General features: G+C 40.3%; 1 protein-coding gene across 5 annotated transcripts in view; it reads left to right on the top strand.

The window, feature by feature from the left end:
- FAM53B (family with sequence similarity 53 member B) overlaps positions 1-21,411 on the top strand; it is a 120,324-nt gene that overhangs the window by 17,616 nt on the left and 81,297 nt on the right. For 2 of the 5 annotated variants that reach the window (XM_067533442.1, XM_067533443.1), the window contains exons 2-3: positions 15,740-15,986; positions 19,400-19,451. In XM_067533442.1, coding sequence (XP_067389543.1) covers positions 15,900-15,986; positions 19,400-19,451 — 139 coding nt within the window. In that variant the 5' untranslated portion in view covers positions 15,740-15,899. Of the gene's footprint in view, positions 1-259; positions 460-15,739; positions 15,987-19,399; positions 19,452-21,411 lie in introns of those variants that run through there. The other 3 variants (XR_010917212.1, XR_010917214.1, XR_010917213.1) reach the window with 2 other exon arrangements.

Here is a 21,411-nt window from a genome sequence, read left to right as displayed (position 1 = left end):
GCAACCTGAATAGTGACCAAGTTATTTCAAAGCCACAAATGGGTTTGCCCTGGTCTCCTTTCACTATTTACGGATGTCAGTATCACATAGCAAATCAGATATTTGCAGGAGCCCATGATCCTGATGGTTTAGTCAATTAGAAGGCCTAACTCCCACCTCTGAGCAGCAGACCAACACTCTTTTAGTTTGCTGGGTTCTTACCCATCAGCTGGTGTTTGCTGCTTACAGTTACTAATTTTGCTCTTTTTTTCCCTTTCAGTTGCCAAGAAGGAAAAGGCAAAATCACTGCCAGCACCATGTCCTTAATCTAAGATGGAACAACTGAGACGATGAGACAAACCACCTCTGACCGCTCTATCCCTTTCCGCTATTTGTTTGTAAGGGAGTCTTTCCCCTGCCGCTCCTATTCCTTAAGAGCAAGGGAACAATAAATTGATGTTGGTTTTTCACTAACCCAGATGGTGTGTCATTTTACTTTAATTGCTCTTAATTCTTCCAGTTTAAACTTGTACCTAGAGATGGGTTCCAACCAAAACATTCAGATCTGGGTCTGTGTTTGGATTTCAAACTCTCTAAACCTTTGGAGATGTTTGGATTTAAGGTTTTCTGTTCGGCTCATTATAAAGATCAAGGCTGTTTCCAAAGTTTGAAGCCAGATCCAGATGTGCATTTTGATGTCCGCTCCTCCAAAGTCCAGGGGTGTTTGGAACCTGGATTTGGTTCAGGCCCATCTCTACTTGCTTTAGTTATTTATATGTGATGGTGGGTAGCATAATACAGTTGTTGTTTTTGTGAGTTAGGGATAATCATGAAACTCAGAAGTGGGGTTGCACATCCCTAATGACTGAGAACTGCCACGTGTTCTATTTACAGCACAGCTCATGTGGTGGTGTGCTTGTAGAACTATAACAATAAATCTTTGTCTCTGCCTATAGCTGTGGTTATTATTAGTATAGCTGTAAAGTACAACAGCTTAGTATAGAACTATCCAATTCTGGAAATTATCCTCCTCACTTGAGTGATATGGGTTTCTTTGAGAACCTCTCTCCTGCATTAAGATGTTAAACATAAATGAACAAATTATGTGGATCATAGAGCCATGCAAATCTACAGAGCTTCTGTCTTCTTAAACACAGCCATTTATTACTTTCCCCTTTACTATATGTGTAGTTTAAGTGTTAAATCTAGGCAAGTCTTTTACTTATTAATTGTGAAAGTGTATCTTTATCTTGTTAGCCATGCAAAAGCCTATGGTGTAGCTACCACTGGCAGGAAAACTGGGAGACTTCATAGTCCCGCTTTTTTTTTTTTATGGCTGTACCATTAAGTGAAGATAAAATTATATTCTCCTGATAGAATTGTTTCCTGCTACACAATTAAAGTGGTGCTTTTCTATTTATTAAAATCTTTCGCAACTTGACAGCTACCTGAATTATATCAGTTACCTTCATTATATGGTGAAGCTGAATCATTTTCTGCATAGTCTACAACAAAGGTCAAGTTGAAGAGGAATGCTGTGGAAGGGAGTGTCATCTCTTATCATAGAGAGCCGTGGTGTCTTGTTTCTTGGCAATGAGCTACATGCTGAGCTGTAATTAAATGGCAGGAGAATTATGGTTGCCCTAGTATAAGTTTTACAATTAAATCCTAGATTTGGGTGTAATAGGTGACTATATTTTTTATAAACTTTTCCTTAACATTGTGCTTTTCCATCTAAACAGATTCAGATAAATGATCAAACACACAATAAGTCATGAATTAAAATGAATTAGAAAAGTATTTGAGAGAGTTGGAACTGGGATTGGGAAAAGATTTATAGCAAACCTTTATCTTTACCCATTACCTTTCATCTTGTATCTAAGGTTCTGAGGAGGCCTGATCCAAAGCCCTTGGAAGTCAATAGAAAGACTCCCATTGACTACTATGAATTTGAGTCAGTCTCAATGTACTTTACAAATATTAATCCAGCCTTGCAATATGCCTTGTGAGGTAGGTAAGTATTATAGCCATTTTACAGATGGAGAATTTAAGACTGATATGACTTGTCCCATATGATGTAAAATGCTCTTCTCAGCCCCAAAATGGTGGTAGGGATGTTTTATTGTGGGGTGTAGATTTTCTCCTACTAAATGAAAACATTTTTAATCAATTATTTAGCAGATTGTCAGAAAAAGACCTAAATTACACAGAACTGAGCCCCTTTCTTCCGCAGTACAGAAGTTAAATTATTACCTGAAAGAGGGAGGAAATGAGACCACATAAAAATTATTAGAATGAACTTTAAACATACAGGTTTTCCAAATTATATATTAAAAAAAAGTAAACATCAAAGTGAATATGCAGCACTGTCATTTCAGATGTCAATTCTGAGATTGCTCTGAATGAGGATCGATTTGAACTGTAGCCTTTAATATCTCCATTCTTATCAGAATTTCATTCTGTGAACATTTAGTCAGCCCTCCAGTTTTGTTTGGAACTTTGTAGGGAGATATGACTGTTATTGAATGGACAGTCTCCCCTGTCTGGGCAGATGTATTACACACTATTTATAGCTTTAATTCTGCCTTTCAGCACATAATTCCTGTCCCATACAAATTTTCTGGAGCAATTTAGATTCCTGTAAGAACACTGATTGATTTCTAATTTTTTTTAAACTATGGGATGATTTGAAACTGGGATTTTTTTTTCTATCGCACAGCTCTGTCTGTGCTCATGCCATCTTCTGATTACATATTTGATATACTTTGAAGTGTATGTGCCTGATTCTGACACCCTTATTTGTGATGTATAAATCCTCACTCCAAAAGTGGTCCCTCTGACTTCAATAGAACCACTTACTGAGTAATGGACGGGTAAAGATATCAGAATCTGGCCACATAAGCAAAGAGAAAATTAAATCTTCAGTATACTGGCCAAATTCTAGCAGAGCACTATGTATAAAGCACTCTTCAGAAAAACCCCCTACACTAGGGAAAGCTAATCCTGGCTACCCTACAAAATTCCAGGTAAGAAGCTGGGGCTGGACATCTTGGGGCAGGGTGTTTGGCTTGCATGCTTTTGAAGCTAGAGTTCAATACTCAGCAATGGTCTTGTTGTGTGCTGAGATTATAACCTGTGCAAAGGGGAGGGGATTTTTTGTATCCATGGGGATCCATTGCCAGTCAGAATAAGAGTGTAGAATCTGGCCTAAAGGGATTTGGTTTAGTTAATTCAATTTGTAAATCATCTAAAACTTGTCAAATAAGATTTACAAACTTAGTAATTGTTCACATATACTCTTCAAGTCGCTAATACTCTTCAAATCACCAATCACATCACTCTTCAAGTTTGTGATTTTCTGCTAGGTGGAAGTAAAGTTTGCATTTTCCACGGTAAAACTTCATTCACTTCTTCTCCTCTTTGAGAGCCACTGATGTAAAAATTACTCATTTCCTTCTATGTCTCACATTCATTTTTCAATAACTTTACTTGTAGTGTTATTTGCAACAGCTAGACTGCATTTACTGACCTCTCTTGCCCTAGTATAAGGAAAATGTTGCCTTTTAAGCAGTGTTCTAAGTAGTAGCTGCCAAAAGATGAACTTAGCTTGGAGACTTTGCTTCACTTACCATTGCTTACTGAAGCAGATATTTGAGTTACAGTCTGAATCGTGTTGGAATTGGATATCAAGAGCTATTTTGACATATTTTGACGTATTTTTCACAAAAGCTGTATTTGTTATCAGTTACACTACTGTAGATTTGGAGTATTTCTATTAATTTCAATTAGTTAACTCAAGAATTACACTGAGAGCAAATTCCAGACCTAAGTATTTCTATTCCATCACTTTTCACAAAGCTTGTGACAGATTCAGAAGTGGATGGCAATTCTTAGTATGAGCTAAGAGATTTGATTCAGAAATGAAAATAACTGGTTCATTTATTCTTTCCTTTTCTTTTAATAGAAATTGTTATATGTTTTGCAAAGAAAAATGGATGCCTGAATTGATTTTACTCTTACAGTAATCAAAGGAACATTACAGTGAGAGCATTTAATTAAAAAATAGAATCTTAGTTCAATCACTTCAGCTATGCTAGATACAGCTTTTTCACTCATGTTTTTCAGCAACAGAATTATTTACAAAAATCAATGCAGAAATACAATCTGTATTCCAAGATCTATCAAATTTTACTGTTTTTAAGATATATAAAAATGCAAAATAAGGATCAATTTCCTGATTTTCTGTATCCTCTTCTTACTTATAAATTGGTTTTATATTAGAGTCTTAACTTCACTGAGAGAGATTATTTGCCGCTGAGTAATTTTTTAAGTTGTTCTGTACAGAGGGTCACTGTTCCAACAGAGTTTGAAATCGGTGTTTGCTGGTAAAGCACACACTTGCCCACATTCTTCGCGGTAAAGAGTACAGAGGAAAGCATGGTATATGCATATGTCATATTAATTATTAGTCATGCTCCCTTCAATCATGGCATAATAGCTTAATACATCTCTATGCTTGAGCCTCTTTTCCATGCTTGTTGTTATGTTTAATGAAGGAGATGCAACTCTGAATCAACTTTAGGGTTTTGCCTAGTGTTTCATTGCTGAATTAGGATCTGGAGCTGCGTTCTTTGCATACCCAAAACTTCCATGGATGCCACTGTAATATTTGCCTGAATAAGAACTGCAGCATTGCATGCATGTTGTATGGTATTCTTGTATTTACTGGGCATTACCTTTAAATCCCATGAATGAATCTTTGACTGACCAACCTGATTTATGCAAATACACAAAAGAGTGCTTCATGTCACTTAGAGGCTAAGAAAGGAGCTTCACTCTGTCCTCATTGGCTGGCAGGATGATGGCCATGACATGAGACTTTGAGATTGAGAAGACAGAGCAGAGGTAAATGTGAGCTCTTAGGGCTCCGAATTGGACTCTGAGGACTAAGAGGGCAGAGAAGAGGGAATAAAGTATTATTAGTATTAGTATTTTGTCAAAATATCAGTTGTAAAATTGTGCCATAATTTTCATTTATTTCTGTTAGCATGGAATCTAATCTAATCTGAAAGTATCTAGCTGTCTGTAGTATCAGTCTCATTCTCTGCCTGCTTCCCATACAGGGCGAAATCCACGTCACTTTCGTAAAGCCCGAGTAACTATGTGGGTGAGTTCAGAGATGCTGGAGTTCAGAGCAGCTGCCATTCCAGTTTATAGGATGGAATAATGGCCACAGCCTCTCTGCATGGGTTGCACAGGGTAGTGATGCCATTGGATCTGTGTACAGGTAGATCTGTGGACCAGGCCCTCATTGTTTAAAGTCGTTTGAGATTTACTGATGAAAAATGTTATATAAAAGAGAGATTTTTTTATTATTATTATTATTGTGGTCTTGCACACAAGACAGTGTGGGACTGGCACAGAGACCTTTTTGCAACATGCAGAGGATGTTCCAGCAGTGGATGCCTAGTGCATCCTTGTTTGTGACTTATGTGGTGCAGAGGTCCTTTGACTGGCCCTCTGCACCATGGAGAGGTCTCTACCCTAGAGAACAGTGATGGTGTGGTGTGATCTCATGTTCAGAATCCTTGTATTGACATGAGTTTGGAGTAGCTGCATTACTCACAGGTGGCAAAGTTTTACAGGTCATTACAAGTGAGTGGGGATAAAACTTCTATGCCACACCACCATGTGTTATACATATGCCACATACGTTACATATATTTTAGAAATGTTTTAGAAGGTTTTTTTAATGTTTTTGTGCTTTTTTTAATCCTTCCACTGGCAAAGTCAGGCTTCCCTAGTAACCAGAACTGCTTCGTGTTTCAGTTTCTTCATCTGTGAAGTGGGGACAATAATAGCTACCCAACTTTGTAGACCGCTTTGAGCGATATGGATGCGTGGTCCTGCCATAAATGTAGGGGGCTGGACTAGATGACCTCGCGAGGTGCCTTCCAGTCCTACAGTGATGATGAACAGAGCTAGTTGTAATCAAGCAAAGGCATGATCTGTGAAGAAGGGCCAGTAAATTGTAGATAGAGGAAATACATTTTTGAATCATGAAGAAGGTTCTGCTGTGTCTGATGACATGAACCACAATGTATTTGTTCATTAATTAATTTGACAGTAACATGAAAAATTTACCATTAATTTACAGGGTCAACAGCAAGAAATTGTAGATTAGTCTTAAGAAACCCTTTTGTTCATTGATGTTAATTGATAAATTAAAGTAATGCAAATTATGTGTGGTGTTGGCTTCACTTCTAAGTTTCAGCACAGGCTACCACTGTCTTCAGTATGAACATTTGTTTTGGTGTTTGATCACAAGACCTAGTTGTCTTGTGTGACACTTAGCAATGGCAGTTCCTTCTTCTCATAATGTTGTTTACTCAACGAACAACACTTGGTTGCTGCAATATTGTCCTAGAGAGCAGATCTAAGATAACCCTGATTCCTCCTATCAAACTGCAAAGGCTACATGTGCTTCCAGTGTGTCTGGACTTAGAAGCAGTAAATATGGGGAAAAAATTATTTGCTTGACGTTTTCAATTTCCATGAACTTAGTACTGTTCGTGGATGTTCCATCTAATTATAGCGATAACGATGTCTGCAATATATTTCTAGATGTAGTTATAGGACCAGTGGTTTTCAATAGTGTTCAGTTGGGTGGTGGTGGGGAGGGATATAATTTGTACCAAAAAGAAAATGTGATTGTGAAGGTGAGGCAGAAGGTAAGGGGAAGAGTTGGACACATTATCACACTGAGTTTGCCTATACATTAGGTCTCAGTTATGTAGCACTCTGCACACAGAATTCCCATTGCAGAAGTGAGTCCTAAGAAACCAGGATGTATAAATGACCTGTGGTATAAGTGGTGGAGTATAAAGTGTAAACGTGAGCAGAGAAGTAACTCATTTTGCCTCCAGGAGGACCGATCACGGGTGTAAAAGCAAAATTTGCATGGAGCTTTATTAAAAAAAAAGCCCTTAGTTATTGCCACTGAACTGCTATATGCTTACAGAGATACATCAAGGACAAAGAAAACTAAAGAGAAGTGATACACTCTACCTTATGGCTGACATGTTCATACTGTAGCCCTGGAGCCCTGAAACTACTTCTTCCCCATTGTCCACAAAATGAGATTTTCTGCTTTGTTTTTTAAGAGGATGCTGTCCTGTAGTTTAGGCCTACAATTTAGGTTTTGTAGGAAGCAGGGATTGTATAAAGACTGTGATAAGGCATAAAAATGCTCTGTAAATCCTATGTAATGGCTCACAAGACAAGACTATCACATGGGTGATCTGAGATGGCAATATAAAAGTAAACAAGCTGTTGTAACAGTGGTTATCTAGGTGGGAAAGGTGTGATTCTTTTCTCCTACCTTGCTGAAAGCTGGAAAGACCCCCTGGGTGGTGTTACCACATGTTCTGAGACTTTGTTCTTGTCTTTGAATCTTTGTGTTAATAAAGCCAGCCCACAGTTCTGAGATCTAAACATTTCCTTGTAGCCTGGAGAAACCCATACATTAGGATGTTCCGATTTCATAGGGATAGTCCCGACATTCGGGTTTTTTTCTCATATAGGCACCTATTATCCCGCAACCCGTCTCGATTTTTCACACTTGCTATCTGGTGACCCTGCCAGACATAATAGCACTGTGCTGGTGCAGGAGAATCAGAATATGATGTTTAACTGTCCAAGCTGGGTAAAGCATGAAAAGTAAATATGCAAATTATATTTTCTTTCCATTTTAGTAATCTACTCAACCTTGAAGGTCTACTGGAAAGGAATCTGAAGATGACAAGTGATATTATGTCATCAGTTTTTTCCCTGAGCCATAGATAGCTCATCAGGCTGATGTGGCTTAAGGCATGTCAGTTTCTGTAATCAGTGGTACAGGTGGGAGTGATGTGGCTAGCATCACTTTGGCTTCCCCAGCCTAGGGATCAGGTACCCATTTTGCAGCTGGGTGAACGGGAAGCAGCCTGTCAGTGTCAGATGAGGTGAGGTGAGACTCAAATCTACAACCTCCAGGATTGTAGTCAAGCACCTTAACCACTCAACCACCACACCTTGATGATATTATGTCATGGTCATGACACCCTGCTGCTAGCATCGTAGCATAAGGACACCACTCTAATTATATGACTCCATTATATGTCTCTATGACTCCAGTCTGTGCTGCCTAATCTCTCTTCCTCCTGGCTGATGGGAAGTAAGAAAAGTGGTGTCTCCTATATGCTTCTTAGCTGCTTGGATCTTGTAACCCCTTGGTTCATTTGTTCAGCATTATCATGCCACTTCCTGTGTGTCAAGTGGTAGGGACAGCGCACTTATGATAGGCATTCTGCTGGCTTACCTGAGAACAGGCAGAGTAAGAAGAGCTCTGATTAAATCTGTGAGCCCTGCAAGAACTGATTGTAGGGTGCAAAATGAGTATTACAGACGTAGATGTTGTCAGCAAATAGTGATAGGCCAAAGGTGGAATGCTGTGGAAAATTTAGCTGTGCTATAAGTGGATGGAACTTCATTGAAGCCAGTAGAGTTGTGCCGGCTTACCTCGGGGCTGAATTTAGCTTCTTGCTTCCGATTCCATTTGAGTTTCAAAGTTGGGTACAATGGGGTTTTCCTCTTTGAATCCCTGGATCTGAACCCACCACTGAGGTTCTGGATTTTGGCTGGACTCAAAAGTGCAGAAGGCCTTTTATCCAGATCTGTTTCAGATTCAGTCCAAGATGGCGGAAAACTGCTCTAGTGAGATTTTAGTGAATTTGGTGATGAAATCTCACCAGAACAGCTCACACTATCAAACAGCACTATCGAATTCTAGCTCAAATTCTGTCTTAAATTCAGCCTAAACCTAATCTTGATCCAGCTATGAATATTACCAACTTATCCCATTTCAGCTGAGGAAATGTATTTTAAAAAATATTTAAATTTTTATCTAAAGAGTGTTTCTTTAGAAACATTTTGTCCAGTTGAAAACTGACACCTACACCCCCAATATATAAGAAATCCATACACAAAATATATACACTGGCTTCCTTCAAAAAGAGGCATGTTAATAAAAAGAAGGTAGAAAACCCGAGGAACTTTCTCTGCTTCTTGTCTCATTGGTTTGCATCAATAGGGCATGACAGGGCATGGCTGTGCTCAGGTCACACCATGCCTCAGGAGTGTTATGAGGCAGGACGGAAGCCAAAAATTACATTTCAATGGAAAGTTTGACTTTTCTCTTGATGGGGAGGATTTTGAAGACTCTACCATCAAGTGGTAGTTAAAACAAAGGAGTCAGATCTGAAAATAGACCACCCAATTAGTGGACAAACTGAGGGAGACCAGAACAGAAGGAGAACTTCAGATGATCTTTAAAGGACCCTATTATTTCTCTTTTCTGCACATAGAGAGCTTACTATACTGTTGCCGCATTCTGAAATCCTTACTTATGGCCAGACCAAGAGGCCTGGAGGGCATGCAGAATAGTGAACACCACAGTATGTCCAACCACAGGAGAGTACTTTTGCCTGAACTTGTAATTGTTACTGGTTCCTGGGTAATGCAGTCCTAGGTGTGTTTAGGAGTTTGTTGCAGAAGCATTAATCATTACCTTAGGGAAAGATAATTATTCAGAGAGAATCATGCCCTATTAATAAGGAACTTTGCTTAACTGTTTGAATGTTGCTGAGTGCTCCAGGCACTGTACATCCTAACGTTCCAATGACTTATAATAAATAATAACAATACTTGGCATTCGTATAACATCTTCCATCTGACAATCTCAAAGCACTTTCAAAACACAATGAATTCAACCACATGACACCCCTGGAAAGAGGGAAAATATAGTTATCCCCATTTGATAGTTAGGGGAAACTTGTACACACAAAGATCAAGTGACTTGCCTCTGGTGACCCAGGAAGTTTGTGGCAGAACCTAATCAAAACACAAATATCACAGATCCAACCCTATGTTTTAACCATTCCCTCTTCTCTGTGACTACAGAATGGGTAATGGCAGCACAGAAATTAGCAGTGAAAGAGTTAAATCTTTACTATCAGCTGGATCGTCTCCTCCCTTGAAGTTGACCAGGGATTGTCCCCTTAAGTGGGAGGGATTTAGGGTGCTATGGAATGGGTATGGTATTTGGATTTGAAACCCAGTGGATCCTGATGCTCTGAGAGATAGGGAGGCTCCAGTCTAACAGGGGGAGAAGATATTCACATGGAGGGCTGGCCATTTTGCAAATTTCTACTAGAGCTGTGGCACTGGCTGAGCCCTCTATGGCTGTGCAGTAGCAGCCACAGACTGTGGTTAAAGCAGATCAAATAAGAAGGGGGAGCTCAGCAATTCGGGTGATTGCAAGTCAGCACTGGTGTTAATGTCGTGTGGATAAGTACCATTGCACCATCTTGTGCGATGGGATGTGACTCAGGAAAGAGTAAGAACAAGTATACCTGAAAATATAACTGAGCAGGCCCTGAGCCATCCTGGAAGGGATAGAGAGCTGGTACCAATTGTCTCTCCTTCTCTGCCCCTTCGGGGAGGGGGAACCGGAAGGGACACAGATCTTCCTGAAGAAGAAAGGAGGCAGATAGGGGAATACCAGCTTGGACAGCTCTTCTCCCATTAGGTGCTGCTCGTCCTACTGGTGGTAAGGCTTGGAGCCCTATAAACTCCTAGGCAGGCCCTAGTTCCTGCAGCTCCCATTTCAGATTTTCCCACCTGATGAATCCTCATTTCACCAGCCACTAAAGAGGCAGGAAAAGGGGGACTCTGGAGTTCAGCACCTCTTGCCCACCCCCCCCCCCCAAACCCAAAAGAAGAGAGGAAAGAGAACTCTCTTTCTTGTTAGTGGAGGATGGGAAGCTGTGGCTCGCACATGGTCCCTCTTACTTTAACATCTGCCCAGCAACTCCCTTGCTGGTTTGATGCTGATGTACCTAATTCAGCATCCCTAATGTCAAGGCTCAGGCCTCTGTGAAATCACTAGCTCGGTCACTTTAACATGCTGATCTGATGGTACAGCTCTTTGTGGAGATTAGCACCTGTAGCTTGCTGTTCTTTTCTCAAGGGCAGGCCTCTGACGTCACTAACTCAACAGCGCTATTTGCTGGTCTGATGTCAATGCACAGGCCTTTGTGGTATCACTAACTCATCTGCTTCCGCTGGCTAGGTTTATGTCAAAATGGAGAAATCTCTGAGGGGAATGACTTTAGCGTATTACTCAAATGTCAAGAGAGGTCATTGGCTCACTAGTCTACCGTGTAGTGCAGATGCCAAAGCACAGGCCTTTGGGAGCTCACTGGCAAGAGCTTGAGTTTTCTGTAGTGATGTCAAAGCTAAGGCCTCATTGAGGTCATTAACTCATCAGCTTTAGCATATTGGGATGATATTACGAGACGGGCTTCCGGAGGCTATCCTTCTCACACCTCTAGCTTGCTGGTCTGAAGCCAAAGCATGCATCTTTGTCAAGTTGCTGGCTCAGCCCCTTTCACTTTAGAGGCCTGTGTTGAAGTAAAGGCCTCTGTGTGGTCATTGGATCCACACTTGTAGCTTGCTGGTCTGATGTCAAGGGACAGGCCATTCTGATGTGACTGGATGAGTACTTCCAGCTTGACATTAAAGGACAGGCCTCTGTGAGGTTACTAGCTCAGCTCCTACTGCTGGTGACATGTAAAGGGCAAAGCAGAGGACTCTCTGAAGTTACTGACTGTTCACCAGAGGTTACTGAGATTCCCTTTAGATTGCTGGCCTAATGTCAAGGAATAGGCCTTGATGAGGTTGTTGGATCAAGGACCTCAAGCTTGGTGGCTATATGTGAAGGCCTTGCATTCTGTAAAGCCTCTGGCTGAGCACCTCTGGATTGCTAGGATGATCCAAAGAACAAGCTATTGTGAGCTCAGTGCCCTTTATTTGCTGGACTGATGTGGAAACACTGGTCTCTGTAAGGTTACTGGCTCAGCACAGAAGGGACCTGGCAGCAGTTAATTCTGCATTTAGCAGCTTTAACTTCTTATCCAATGGACCTTTGTTTGGACATTTATAGGACAGATGGTTCTCTGCTCCATGCCCAACCAGAATGCATCAAGGAGACTTAACTCTATAAAATTCTAGGGGGAACTTCCATGGGGATTACCAGGATCAGGAGATGAATCAGCAGAGCCTTAGGTTTCCTGGTTAGGGTCTCTTGATCTTAAGTTTCTTCTTTGTTTCCAAAAGCAAAGGAGATGCTCTAGTTCTGGGATATTAAATGCTAAATTTAAACGTGATTCCCATCACTCCTATAGGCAGCAAATAACTGCAAGTGTGGCATTACAGAAACACTACATACTCCAGAAATGTTGTAAGCCTGTGAAAAGAACAGCTTTCAGATTGGCAGTTTGTATTTCTCTTGTATTTGCACAAAGTTTAAGTGACTATTGGAAAGTGATTTTTTTTACGAAAGTGGCCTCTCTCTCACAGAGCCACAGTAGAAAGGTTAGGAAAGGTTTGCATTTTTTCATGGTTATTAAAGTCAGTAGTCACATAAAATACCAGATAAGTTCTGAAGGTGCCAGTGAGAGTTTGTCTAGGCACCCTTCATAACACAACTACTTGCAAGCAGTAGGAGTTTTCCTCTATGTTCAGACCCCCAGAATTTCCTTCTGAATCTTTCCAGTCTGAATCTTCTGAATCTTTCCAGTAGCAGGCTGTGTGCTGGTTGGTTGCTGGCTGCATTTCAGTAGTGCTATGTGGATTTGGCTGGCAAAGTGCTTTGGGATCCTGCCTACAAAACACTTGACAGTGGCTAAGCAGAGGGGAGGCCATTAGTGCTGCTTATATACCAAATGTGTTTGTCCCCTCTCCCACACATCTGTTTGTTTTTCTTTATCTGTTGGTCCCTTTTCATATGTTTAGATTGGTAGCTCATTAAGGCAAGGACAATCTACACAGAACCTAGCCCATCCCAGAATGGGACCTCTCAATGCTACCAGAATGTAAATAAATACATAATAAATAATACTAAAATGGTATAATATAGAGATGTAAATCACTGTGACGATCTGATTAGTGCATCTGTGGCACCATTCTTGCCTGATACTGGAGATATTCAGAAGTGCTCACCTGTGGATCACCAGCCCTATACCATGTATAGATTAAGCAGGTTCTTCTTTAGCTCAAGCATTAGGAGACTGTGCATTTATAGGAGTACTTGTGTTCTATCTCTACTGTTGCCGTGACCTTCTGAACTGTATGCTGCAAAATAACAACTGTGCAGATTGTGGCTTTGTTGCCCTATTATTACTACTAGTAGACTATGGGCTCGTGCATATTGCCCTGCAATTTGGACTATGGCGATGTGAATAGTAGTGCACACCGAAGTGCTGCATTATAACTCCTCCGTCTGGACACTGTGGGTGCAAAATAGAAGATTCCTACTTCACATTAACGTAATCCTCTTCAAATGGGGTTCTGATGTGATTGATTTTTGGGCCTATACCCACTCTGCCTTTTTTACATTGCACTCTTCTTGCACACACCCAGGCTATCTGTATTACAAATATGTGGTTTGATTTTGGCTAATTATGTGTAATTTTGATTGTCTGAAATGTTTTGCTTTTAGCTTTGACTGTTTCCAACTGGTCATTAGGTTGGTCACAGATTTATGTGGAAGCCACCAGTAAATTATTCGTTAAGTTGACCAGTCTAACATGAGAATCTTGAGTCTCCACCATGGGCCCTTTTGAATGGTAAAGCCTAAGAAAATCGATTCTGCCCCCTTCCCCCATCAGTTTTGCACTCTGTATGAACCTTGTCCTCACAGAATAATAGTAGGTAATTTTTTTTTTACTAGCCAGCTGGCCTTTAACTGAACAATCTCAATAACATCCACCACAAACTCTAATCCAAATAAACAAGAAAATATGATTTACAATCTGGAAAGCCAATCAATATCAGTTCATAATGAGCTTTAATGCTTAGCAGCATATTCTCAAAAACATTGTTCTTTCATATAGCAATTCATTTGTAATTTCATATTAGGAGATAAGTACTTTGTGTTTTTCAGATCACTCATATGAATTATTTTCTCAGTTGCTTTAACCACAATACAGCAAAATGGTGAAAGAGGATTAGGGGAATTATTTAGGAGAAACACTGATTTTTATAATCAGATCTGAACTGCAATCTGTCTGGTTTTGAACTGCAGTAAATTTGTCACGGAGACTGCCAGAAGCTGAGAAATGACTGGCTTCTATTATTGAATGTTTGGTAGTCTGCTGAGTGCCATGGAAGACTTTCTTGATGTCTTTCTTTTTAATACACACTGGGGTCTTAATTCTGAAGCCCTTATTCAGCTTTTATTCAGGTGAAACTCCCAAGTAAAGACTAAAAAAAAGTAAACTAAAGACTGAGTAAAAACTGAATAGCAAATTGCGGCCTTAGGATTTGTGGATGGAGAGCTCTCTGTCTTCCCATGTGGAAAGGGGAATCAGTCAACTCCACCACTCCAATGTCTTCTTCACAAGGGGTTTGCATGGATCCAGGGACCTATGAGTGGGTGGGAAGCAGTGGAAATGCATCCAGTGAAATCAGCAGAGGAAAGTTAATGCAATCAAAAAAGTGCCACTCCATGCTGGGAGAACCATAGTTTGGAAGTTTGTAGCAGATCCTAGGATGTCCAGACCTGATCTGGAGGCACAGGGCATTTTGAGATTGGCTCCGGGACCTTGGGTGGATCCCGTTTCAGAACCTTAATTTCTTCTTTGTAGAGGACAGTGCCTCATTACAACTTTTTAATAGAGGAATTCAGAGGGAGATTGTCTGACCATAAATAAGAATTTCAGAATTTGGCCTATTGATTTATTGGCTGTTTTGCTGGCATAAGAAGTGATTAGACACTGATTGAAGATTTCAGGATTTGGCCCTGAAAGAATTAAGTCAGAAGTGCTACTAGTCCATTGGGGGCCCTAAGCAGGAATATTTTGGGACCCCTCAAAATATGCTAATAATTTATGGAGGGGGGCCTTGAGCTGCTCGGGGCCTTAAGCAATTGCTTAGTCTGCTTATGCCTAGTGCCAGCTCTGGTCAGTGTAGAGCTTAAGTAGCTACAGCATCCTTGCACCTTCTGACTAATAATACTTTGCATTTCTATGGTGCCTTCCCTCTGAGGAACTCGAAGCTCTCATTAGGCTTTACAACGAATACTAAAACTACAGGAAGGTAGAACACACCAAACTTTGTGGTGCAAGAGCACTATATTTAATTTTTGCTAACATCCTAAAATGACTATGTTTTGTGGGTAATGATTTGCCTTTTACCTATCAGTGCATGTGATCAGTGGTGTAATACCCCGTCTGTAGTTTAGCAGAGACACCAGAGCCAAAAGGATTTTAAGAACTATTAAAACATTTACGCATTTCTAATACTTGTATTATTCCATGTCATTTTATTTGCATCTTATGCTCCATACATCTCATGATGTTTCATATCATCTTATGGGGTTAAACACAAAGCAAGGTAATGAGGTTCAATGTAACTTGAAAAAACTTTTAAAAGTAACATGAATTTGAAGTAAATGTTCCCCTTAAGTAGCCAGTAGCCAAGACAAGATTACTGCAGTAATTCTACACAATTCACAGGCTGATACTTCGTCTATGGTTTCACTGACTATAGCATCTAAAATTGGTCACACCTTTCCCCATACTTCCCTCAGCCTTGCACTGACCTCTCTGGTTTGAGAAAACGCTTTAAAAACCTTTGTGTCTTTCTTTTGTGTGTGCAGGGAGTTCACAAGAGTTGGAAACTACTGTCGCCCCGATCCTGTGTGTGAAGCAGATGGGAGTTGGTTCTGCTGAATTTTTAACTTGGGAAAATGCATTAAAAAAGAAGCTTTGCCGGAACATGGCTAATAGTGACCTTAGCCTGTACTGTAATGGATCCCAATGCATGATTTCATTACCATGGTGATGATCTTAACCAAAACGCTGGAAAACAAAGGTGCTGACTCTTTGACATGCAGGACTGAGCTGGTAAGTTTGTAAAATCTTAATTACAAACTATCTTCCTGCTGATAGCTGCACGGTAGCTGCCTTATATTCTGGATTTCAAATTTAGGACCAGATCCTCAGTTGGTGTAAATTGATGTAGTTCCAGTGACTTCAGCTGACCTACATCCATTTACACCAGCTGAGCATCTGGGCCTTAGCAAATAACAGGAATGCTGTGGTTTTAGTATACGTGAATCTCAGCAAAGCATTCATTCTAGTGCCATAGAATAAACACACTAAAAAACTGGATAAATACCAACTAGATGAATAGCATGGATTAGAAGTTGCCTGGCTAACAGTGAACAGATAGTCATCACTAAGAGTAAGATGAGCAAGTGGGGAACAGTATTAAGTGGGAGATGGCAAGAGTCGGTACTGTTACTTAACAGTTTCATTAAGCATCTAGAGAAAAATGCAAATTCAAACACCATCAAATGAGCTGACAACACAGAAAAATCAGAGGGGCAACAAACACACAGAAAGAACAAATTATATTGCCAAGTGAATTGGGGAGAGTGGAACAGTGGGCTGAGTGTACCTAAGGAGAAGAAATAAATGGCGCAGATGCAAATTAGGGGCAACTGCCTGGAAAGCAGTGAGTGCAGAAATGACCTGGGGGTGATAATAGAGAGCAATCTGAATAGGCACTCCAAGTGCCAAATAGTCAATGCGAGTCTCAGACGTGTATATATATAGTGGCATTCAAGGAGAATTATTCACAGTCTAGAAAGAAATTAGAACAAGATGCTGTTGCCTGGAAAATGCTTTGAGAGTCTCAGAAAAGATGCACAAATACAAACACTCCTTTCTCCCTACCCCTCAGAAGACGCAGAGGGCTCCACCCCCTTAACTGGCAGATCCCCCAAAGATCCATGCGGATCGCGGGGGACCCACAGAAAGCAACAGGCAGCTGCCAGTTGCACAGCTCATGTCCCCATGGAAGGAGGAGCTTCTGTAGGGTTGGTGGAAGCAGGTTGCTGAACTCCACCCTTCTGTGGGCACAGAGTTTTCTCTGTGAGAAGCCTAGGAGGCGTACAACTCAAATGTCCCCCAAAGAGAAGGTGAATATGTTCTATGAGTGAGCAAAGGCCTTGTCTGAACATACATTTGTTTGGTCATTAGCCAATAAAGGAAAAAATATGAAAAACATGATGACATTTAACTGGTCTGAAAGATTCCCCCAGGCAAGCCTTCTTCAAACCATTGCCTGGAGTTCACTTGAAAGTCATTGGATTAAGTGGGTGGGCAAAGGGAAGTGACAAAGTGTCATCTACAAGCTAGTAATGAGATTTGGTGGTTGTGGGAAACTGGTCTGGGGTGAGTATCAATTATTCTGTGCACTGTGGAGCCACATGGAACCAGACCACTGTAAAACAACAAAAGCAGCCCTTCCATTCCCTTTGCTGTGGGCAGAGATGTTAGCTTTTGAGATACTGTAGGCTAGTTAGAATGTAATTGCCTTGCTGCAGGGCACTTGGTTTTTTAATTGTTTAAGTTTCTAGCACACTTTTAGTGCTATGTAAATACTATAACAACAATGGATCTGGATATACATTTCTAATTGCCTGGGATGTTACATTGGTGCAGATGTTCACACAGGACCTGATCCAAAGCCCACTGAATACAGGGGAAGTCTTTGCATTGACTTCAGTGGGCTTTGGATCAGGCCCAAAGAATGGAAACCAAAGAATAAAAACTGAATAAAATCTAAAACCAAATCAGCAGAATGTTTTACATATCAAAAAACAAAAAATAAAAAACCCCTCCAAAAAAACCCCTCAATGGACTAGTTCACTGTTTTACTTCCCAGTTTTGATGTAAAACTCAAATCTTATGAAATGGCAATCACACTTAATATAGGAACATATGTCATTTCAAAATGTTTCTCTCTTCCTCATTTTTAGGCCTTAACTTTTGTCTCCAAACAGTACTTGCTCTACTTTGATATTTGCTAGGCAGATGTACTGTGAAAAACACAGTTTTTCTAGTGTTGTTCTGTTTTCAAATTCGCTCTAGTTTGTCCTTTCTTCTGATAAAGCTATATACCATCTTTGTTTTCTGGTTACTTCATACCTTCCTGTAGATAAACTAGGTCCCAATGGATAGAAATTATTCTACTTTGTCCAGAAAGTGACAGCATGCTTCAGAAAGATGGCCAAACTTTCACTTACAACTTAAATGGCTTTTTCACATCTGCACAATTGGCATCTTCTGCCTCCTTATCATCTTATAATTAGCATGTAATGTTTATGGTGTGCATATCTATTAGGATAATTTTCATTAGATCATTTTTATAATGGATTGTCAGCAGTAAGCACAGTATTGTTACATAAGTGGCCAACATTTAAAATATGAATTATTTTATTTTATTATTTTAGAAGTAGGTGCATATGCTATTGTCTAAACCCAGATAAAATGCAAATATGGCAGAATGGATCACCCTGGAATTTGGTGCTGGTACTTAAGTAAAATGATCATTACGTAAGTAAAGTAGGATGCAGTTGCAGGAAGAGTAATGTAAGAAGGAGAATAGGAACATTCTTTGGGACAGCAGAAGAATGGTGACCATGATCGCCATTGCTAACATATCCTGCATCTGTATTGAGCATACTGATTTATTGTGTGTAAAGCTTCAGGTTAGTCATGGCAATTTTTAGGAGAAGGCATAAGATGATTATGCTGTTAAGGGGGAAATTATTGGCAAGGGAGTTTAAACAGAAAACATCACAAAGGGACTGGAATTATTTTGTGCCCCTATAACATTTATTCTTTCATTTTCAGTGTAAATCAGAAGATCAATCCAAGTGCCGTGAGAATCATTTGAAGAAGAGCTGTAGTGTGGGACCCTGCTTTACAAGCACAATCCACATAAAAAATGGCCTTTTAGAATCTAAATGGGGAAATTTAGTGAGATTTTAAGGGATTCAAAACCCCACTAAATCCACTGGTCTCACCCAACACAAAATTACTGCTGAACTCCCAGTCTTTGTTTAGCTTCCCCAGTAGTTGAGGGTCCTGGGTCCTGCAATGAGTAGTCCCTGACTTCAATGGAATACTCACCCCCTTGAATAAGGACTTGTGTGACTGGACCCTAGTGCTGCCACTTTGCAGTTCTTAATGAGGTTTGATGAACTGAAAGAAATATGGAGAGACGATGGTCGGTTGGGTAAAGCACAAGTCTGGGTCTTAGGAAGTAGCAGTTCTGTCCCCAGCATGGTCGCTGAGTTCTTTGGGCAAGTCCCTATGGACTGCCACTCTTGTTCATGTTAAGGAGGCCTACCGAGTGCTAACTCAGCAAGAGTAAGGATGGCGGAATTGGGCCCTAAATTTCAGAATAACTTTGAATCAGTTAGTCAAGTCTGCGAGAAGTGAATAGCTTTTCTGGTTGTTTTCAGCACACTCCAAAGATGAGTCAAGGACCTACTCTCTTCTCTTGTGGAATTATGGGTAAGTAACAGAAGTTTCTTCAATATTTACTGCATCTCTTCTCCAGTCATTTAATCAGTGACCTTCCATAACTGCATGGAGTAAAAGGAAAGCATATTTTTTTGGTTTCCTACAGATCCCAAATTCTGTTGCTCTCTTTCTCTAAATACAATATCTGTACTCAGAAAGGCCCAGTGCCCTTTACTTTGGAAGCCACATAGTTATTTATCTGCTGTATGCTATACCTCATGGCACTCAGGTGGAGAGCAGTGTGTTCATTTCCAGTTGGACAACCTGCATCTCCAACTGTATGTAAACTCAGCATCATACCACACAGTAGAATCTACGTAATCATCCATCCTTTTTAATTATTGCCATGTGTATTAAACTGGGACAGTTGCCAGTGATTCAATGCAAAGCCTTTCAGTGATTCTAAAAAATGGCTAAGTGGCACATCCCCTTTGTCTAAATGGCACATACAATGGTGTCTGTAAGCCTAGACAACAGGAGTTCACAGGTATGAAATAAGTTAGTGTCTGCTGTCGTGCACTTCCCATCACTTATTCCAGGGCAGCTTTCCTGCTCTACTGGTGGCTGATTACTAAGTAATTTACCTTGTTTTTCTAAATACTTTGATGCTTTTGCTTATTTTTAGAGTAATTCATACAGTACATAGGTTGCAAACCTTTTTATTCTGTGTTTGTACAGCACCTAACACAATGGGGTCCTGGGTCCATGACTGGGGCTCTGAGGTGCTACCACAATAGAAATAATAATAATAATTAACAACAATATTATCAGTAAAAAAGAATACCTCAGAGCCAAATGTTTTTGGACAAGCCTCTTCTAGCAAGGACAATTGCTCACTTGGTCCTTTTCTGTTTCTGCCAAGAACATGGATTGTATTGTATGACTTCTAATATATGTTGCACCAGAAAGCATTGTTTTTTATGCAGAACTGCCATTGATTTCCATGGCAGTTTGGTGCATGGATTAATGATCCTGAAGGACCGATAAGACTGAAAGATGTGCCAAAGTATGGTGTTCAGTGGGTTTTGTAATGTGGAGAGTGGCTTGCTAGGCACCGGGCTAAGACCTCCAAAACCCAATTAAAATTTTAGATGGAGATTGAATCAAACTACTTGATATGAAAGCCAGTGCTTTACAAATAAAGAGGCTGCCCCCTCCATTAACAGACATAATTCTCATTAGTGCTAATGGGAGCTGAGTACATGCATTAAGACGAAACATTTACCAAGCCTCCAGATACTAGAGTCATCTGAAGGGGAAAAGAAAAGACAAAGTATTTTGATTTTCCAAATGAAAGTCAGAAGCTTCGAAGTCAAGAAGTGATAGAAACAATCAGTTCCCTTTATTCTGCCTGTTAAGAATAAATAAGGAACAAAGAGTACTCAATCAGTTGAGTTAGCCTTGTGATAAGGCATTTACAAAACTGTCAACAAATATGAAGGGGCTAAAGCCTAATTGAAAATCAGCTTCTTGTTTAATAGCTTTCTACAAAGCCTTTAGCATCCAAGATACACTGTGTTGGTCTTCCTTGTGTGCCAAATTATCCAGTTTCCAAGGGAACCTAATCTTACCTCCTTGACCACAGCTCACCATGTAATTGTCTTTGTCACGCCCAGTCAAGAAGAGTGAGTCCCATTGGCATGAGAGGGCATTGTTTTGTTTTTAATTTTAGGCATCTTTCCCAATGCATTTCTAGAGTCTTCAAACTTTTGCCAAGATCACAAACCAATTCAGTGTTGAAACTTGTTCCGTGTTTTAAGTCCGTTCAGCGAGTATAGTGGCATTGAATTTGAAATTGGTTGACTATTTCAGATCAGCAGGCCAGATTCCTGCTTGTGAAAAGCACAGAGAGAGAGAAATATATTGAAGTTTGGACTGGCAGTAATGCCAGCAGGGAGGCCAAGAATTACAGTCCCATGTTAGACCTCTGGGGACTGGAGAGAGCTTGGCT

Source organism: Emydura macquarii, unplaced genomic scaffold, assembly GCF_026122565.2.
Source record: "Emydura macquarii macquarii isolate MOO-44397 ecotype Brisbane River unplaced genomic scaffold, CSIRO-AGI_Emac_v2 contig_3343, whole genome shotgun sequence".
Lineage (NCBI taxonomy): Eukaryota > Metazoa > Chordata > Testudines > Chelidae > Emydura > Emydura macquarii.
This window is presented reverse-complemented; position numbering and strand designations above follow the sequence as displayed.